This window comes from Orycteropus afer, unplaced genomic scaffold (genome assembly GCF_000298275.1).
Source record: "Orycteropus afer afer isolate SDZICR_OR568_19922 unplaced genomic scaffold, OryAfe1.0 scaffold00313, whole genome shotgun sequence".
Lineage (NCBI taxonomy): Eukaryota > Metazoa > Chordata > Mammalia > Tubulidentata > Orycteropodidae > Orycteropus > Orycteropus afer.
Window position 1 is genome coordinate 3,627,728 of NW_006921900.1, and position 5,470 is coordinate 3,633,197.

The following is a 5,470-nucleotide window of genomic DNA, read 5'->3' on the forward strand; positions in this document are numbered from 1 at the left end:
TAAATTTTGGTCAATGACATGAGACAAAGTATATGTGAACTGCTGTATGAAAAGTGAATTTACTCTGTAAATCTTCACCCAAATCCTAAAAAAAAAAGAATAAAATAATAAACCCATCTTCTGAAATAAAAAAAAAAAAAAAGTTAATGATGCAATCAGAAAACAGATACTACTTTTTGGAAGTTTAAAACTTAAGCAGACTTGAGGTCATTTGGGACCTAAGAGGGTTTCAAATTAAAACTTCAGAATATCAAAAAACAGAAATGATGGAATCACTACCATATTTTCACAGATAACATGCCCATGTAAATAGCATGCACATGTGTATAACACACATAAGGAACTGATGCATGACGGTGTTGGGAGGTTTACTGCCTCCCCCCACAAAAAGCACCTGCCAAAACCAAACCTGGATAATGCACATGTTATTTGAGTAAAAATATGGTATATACCAAACTAAAGATTGTTAGGTTTAAAAAAAAATTGAAAATGAATGAAGCCTCTCAGTGTTATAAAGGGCAAATAAACTGGTGGTGGAAAGCAGAAATAAGAAGAAAGATAAAAGCAGAAATCAATGAGTTAGAAAATAAAGGGCTAACTCCTTATTACTGCGGATGGAAGATTGAGCAATCTACTTCTGTAGTCACACTGCCTCAGAAACCCAAGGAGGGGTCGCTATGAGTCGGATTCACTTGAGGGCAGTGAGTTTTTCTTTTTCCCTGTTACTGTAAAGCCTCTGCAGCAACATTCTTCTTAAATGGGAATGTGAATATTATGCCATTGACAGTTGAGAATGGGCAAGGCTAAAGTTCTTATTTTCCCCTTGTGACTTGGGTGGTGAGCACAAGGGTTGGGTTGTGACTGCTTTATGAGCATTTGGGAAATTGTGTGTATTGTTATGTACAGTCTGTTCTGTTTCTTTTGTTTTTGTGAAAATACAGACTGAAAAACACTATTCCATTAATTTTGAGGGAACAGTACTGTATATTTTAGGTATTTCAGTTTTTGAAGATGCATTATGGCAGGGTTTTAATATTTTAGCGAGTCCTTAGGAAATTGAAAAGGACTCCCTTTTAGGAAAAATGAGAAAAGGATATTAAAAAAAAAGTCTGCTTACGGAGATAGAAATAAGTAGCTCATGAGCATATGGAGACATTCTTAAACCATACCTTATTAATAGAAACGCAAATCAACACTACACTGAGAATTCCAGTTTCTGCCTATTACCCTATCATATTGTCAAAAATAAAAAAGATTTGATAAAGTCCTTTGTTGACAAGGTTGTGTGGAGGCACTCATACGTGCTGGTGGGTAAGCAAATTTGTGCAATTCTATAGAGGGCAATTTAGCAATATCTCACAATTATAAAGGTATATGTCTTTTGATCCAGCAACTCTTAAGAAATTTTTATTAGCACATTGCAAATATCTGTGCAAGATTATTCATTATAACATTGTAACAGTAGAATATTGAAAACAACCCAAATGTCCAGCAAAAGGAGGCTGATTAAATGGTAGAAGATCCATAGAGTAGAACATTTTACTGTTTTTAAAAAGAGAAAGGCAAACTTTTTGTGTGCTGATAAGGCACTCTAAGAGATTTCAGATGAAAAGAGAGGCAGAACATGTCTATAGCATGCTACATTTGAAGGGAATATTGGGGACAGTGGCTAATGACAACAGGCAGTACGTGAATTTGCTTGTTTATAAGGTATATACAAGGAACTAGTAACAGTGGTTAATGTGGTTGGGAGAAGAGGAATGGATGGGGAGTGAACTCTGGGTAGCTGGGGACAGGTAGAAAGAGTTTTCATTTAGAATTCTATTTTTATACATTTTTGATTCTTGTGCTGTGAATTTATTATTAAAAAAGCTCTATGACATAATAAATGTGTACCATTATGGAGAATGCTCACAATATATTAAATGGAAGTTAAGATGTAGGTCAGTTGTACTTATGGTGATAAAATTAACCCTAAATTTGGTCCCTTAAAAAGGGCACTACTACATGCTTACCAAGTGAAGACTCCTTTAGTAATAGAGTAATGGCTTACTCCCAATTATGATCATACTTTAGATTTCTAATTCCAGATGTCACTTGTATGTATAGGTCTTAAAGCTTAATGTTTTCTTATCTGAAGGTACTATTTCATTGTTTTATTTTGGTAGAAGATACGAAGAAGAGAGACTGATGTTTTATTAACTTCAAATAACATTTAATAATCATTTAACTATGCATTGGTATGGTGCTGGCCACTAGAACTATAAAGGTTTGTACTTGTCTAGTGATAAGACCTAAATAAATGAATTTTGAAGCTTATAGATTTCTTGGGGGTGCAGTTTTGTTTTATATAATGGTAGAGGATAACAAAATTGAAAAACAAGGATATTCAGTTCATTTTTTTTCCAGAATAGAAATATAATTCAATTTCCTCTGCTCTTCTAAGCATATTGGTAATGATGCATCAATAAATTTATTGTAATGATTTTCATCTAGTTACAGTTTGATTTAAAATAATGTAATTCTCTTTCAGAATCAGTATAATCTAGCAAGAGCCCAACAATCTTATAATTCCATTGTACAGATACATGAGAAAAATGGTACGTTTAATTTAACAAGTATTTATTTCCATTTATGAAATTTTATATTATGTATTATTGGTACTTATGTTATATCTTTCTATTGTTGCTTTAATTTTTATGAAGTACTGTTACCATAGTGAAAAATGTAAACTTGAGGATACAGATACACATGCTGTGCTTCATTTGAAATCTTTGTATCGTGAACACTTGGCCTGCCTACTTCTGAGTCAGATTCAAGATTTTGAGATGAGTGAATGAATCACATTATTCAATTCATAGGATGGGAATTGAGTTAAAGGTAACTCTTAATAGGTAGAGTTCTTTTATTATGATTTTTATTTTTTAAAATCTGCTGCAAAAGACCTCTTTTATTTTTGTTGTGATTTGGGTGAAAGTTTACAGAGCAAAATCATTTTCCATACAGCAGTTCATACACATTTTGTTTCATGACATTGACTGCAGTCCCTACAATGTAACAACTCCCTTCCCACTTCCTCCCTGTAGTTACCTCTTCCCTGTGTCCTTTCCTGCCAGGCACTCCCGCCCCGAGCTGTCTTCCTATGCAAACACTGCCCTTCTGTTCTCCCATGATTGATCTCTCCAAGGAGTGTATCTACCTAATGTAAATGTTCACCCCATATGCCTGTCTGTTATTTGGCTGGAAGCCACAAGAGTGAGCAGTTCCAGACCTGAAGGGTAACTAAGGGCCATAGTCTCAGGGGCTCACCAGGTTCTATCAGACCAGCAAACCTGGTTTTTTTTTTTTTGGTAATTATTTTGAGTTTTCTTCTACATTGTTCTCCACTCTATCTAGGATCTCCTGCACTGAGCCCCCTCTGAGTGTTTGACAGTGGTAGCCAGGCACCATCTAATTTTTCTGGTATCATGGTCATGTAAGCTGAAGATCGCATGGTCTGCCAGTCCCCTTGGACTAATTGTATCCCATGCATCTTTGGTTTTCTTCTTTATTCTTTGCTCTGGATGAGGAGAGACCCATCATTGCATCTAGATGGCTGCTTGCAAGCTTTAGGTGTCAAGGCAGTCAAGATCATAAACTAGCTGTTTCTGAAATATCTTTGCTTTTAATGGGTTTGCCATGCTTACACACTTTATCTATTCAAATGAGGATAGTTCTAAGAGTATTTGAGTTGTAAATTAAAAAAAAAAAATTTCTTAAAAGATCTTTCATGAACTTTATTGGCCTTCCTTTAAATTTTGTGTCTATTTATAATGCACATTTTTTTTTTAAGTTTTGTTTCCAACAACAAGTGAAAAAACAACTAGACTTGAAATCAAAAGACTTATTTTCTAGTGCTGTTTGTGACATTACTAGCTTTGTGGTCCTGAGCAAGTCTCATCACTTCTCTTAGTCTCAGTTTCCTCATCTCTAAAATTGGTGTATCTGTCTTGCCAAACTCGTGAGGAAGAAAACCAGAGTAGTGAGTATGAGTAGCACTTTGTAACAAAGTGTGATGTTTAATAATATTTGCTGTGGCAACGATAAGGAAGCTCAAGTCTTTTTGTGTAGAATAAAAAATTTAAGAACAGATTTCTTAAGAGAGGATTAGCAATAACTATACTTTGCTGGAAAATGTAGCAGGTTTGTCACTGAAGATTTGTGTTTCATGCTCACTTTTATTTTAATAACAAAACGAACTTGCCACTTTTTCAGTGATTACTACTTCAGGATGAGAACGGTATTCAAACAAAATTTTCAAACTGAAGAGGAAAGTGATAAAACCTAAGGATAATGCTGCTGGCTTTTCATAATAATTTTTAGTACACTAAATTAGTAGCCAAAGAAACTTGTATATTACTGCATAACCATGTTGGATGCTCCACAAATCTTGGTGTTTTCCTACTGCTTGGATGGCGATTTCATACTAAATAGTACTTAGTCTCAAGACTAGGAAACACTTTTTTCTTATCTTTCCTTGATTTATTTGTTTTTAATTAAAGCAAACATTACAATTGCCATTCAAAAATGTTTGTGGAGGGTACTATATTTGAGAATGTGTGGAGTGTGTAAGCTTATATGTGGTAGAAAGAGCAATAGATTCAGAATAATGAGAGGTGGATTCTAGTTTGGCTTCTGCTATTCATTCTGATCTTATACAGAGTCATTCAGTTACCTCATTGGTGAAATGACGTCACTGCACTGGACAATAATCCAAGTTATTATTTTGAAATGCCAGGATTGTGTTCGTGGGATAGTTATTTTTGATGCCGACATTAAACTCACACACATACATACACACACACATATTATATAATTATAGATTTCCTTTCAAATAAAAAACTGAAATGGAATAAAACCTAGCATGTAGTCTTGTATTCCACAATATCATCTTTAGCTAGGAATGGCTTTAATATAGAGATCTTATTCTCAAAACTCAAGTACAGTATATTCATAGCAAATAATTTCATATTGTGAACATACAAAATGCTGTTAGCAGCCCATGTATAAGCTTAATTTTGCAGTAGGTTTAAACACCAAAATTATGAGTAGATAATGTAGGTAACCTTAACAAATGCCAGCTCTTCCAGTTGGTTTAAGAATTAAAGTATTTTAACTTTTTTTTCCTTTCTTTTAGGCTGGTACACCCCTCCAAAGGAAGATGGCTAAATGTGTTGACTTTCATATATTTGGACCAATGTTGCTTTAAAGAAAATCTTCCCAACATGCAGACACAAGCTTTGAGTGCCCCTATAACAGCAGTACTGAAGACGTTAGCCAATAGATATTTTAGTGGGTAATCTGTCAACTGACATCCAGTATAAGTTACAGCCTTTTCATTTTGCTCATCTTAGGTATCATGGACTGAGCAGTGGGGCTTTTACTGTATTTTTCCTGATAAATACACTAGCCACTCCTTATCATCCTTTTT

At 34.4% G+C, this 5,470-nt stretch overlaps 1 protein-coding gene across 1 annotated transcript in view; it reads left to right on the forward strand.

Moving 5' to 3' along the window:
- UBE2Q2 (ubiquitin conjugating enzyme E2 Q2) overlaps nt 1-5,208 on the forward strand; it is a 141,020-nt gene extending 135,812 nt beyond the window's left edge. The window contains exons 12-13 of the mRNA XM_007951848.2: nt 2,534-2,600; nt 5,177-5,208. Of these exons, the coding sequence (XP_007950039.1) occupies nt 2,534-2,600; nt 5,177-5,208 (99 nt within the window). The remainder of the gene's footprint in view (nt 1-2,533; nt 2,601-5,176) is intronic.
- The last annotated feature ends 262 nt before the right edge of the window (nt 5,209-5,470 follow it).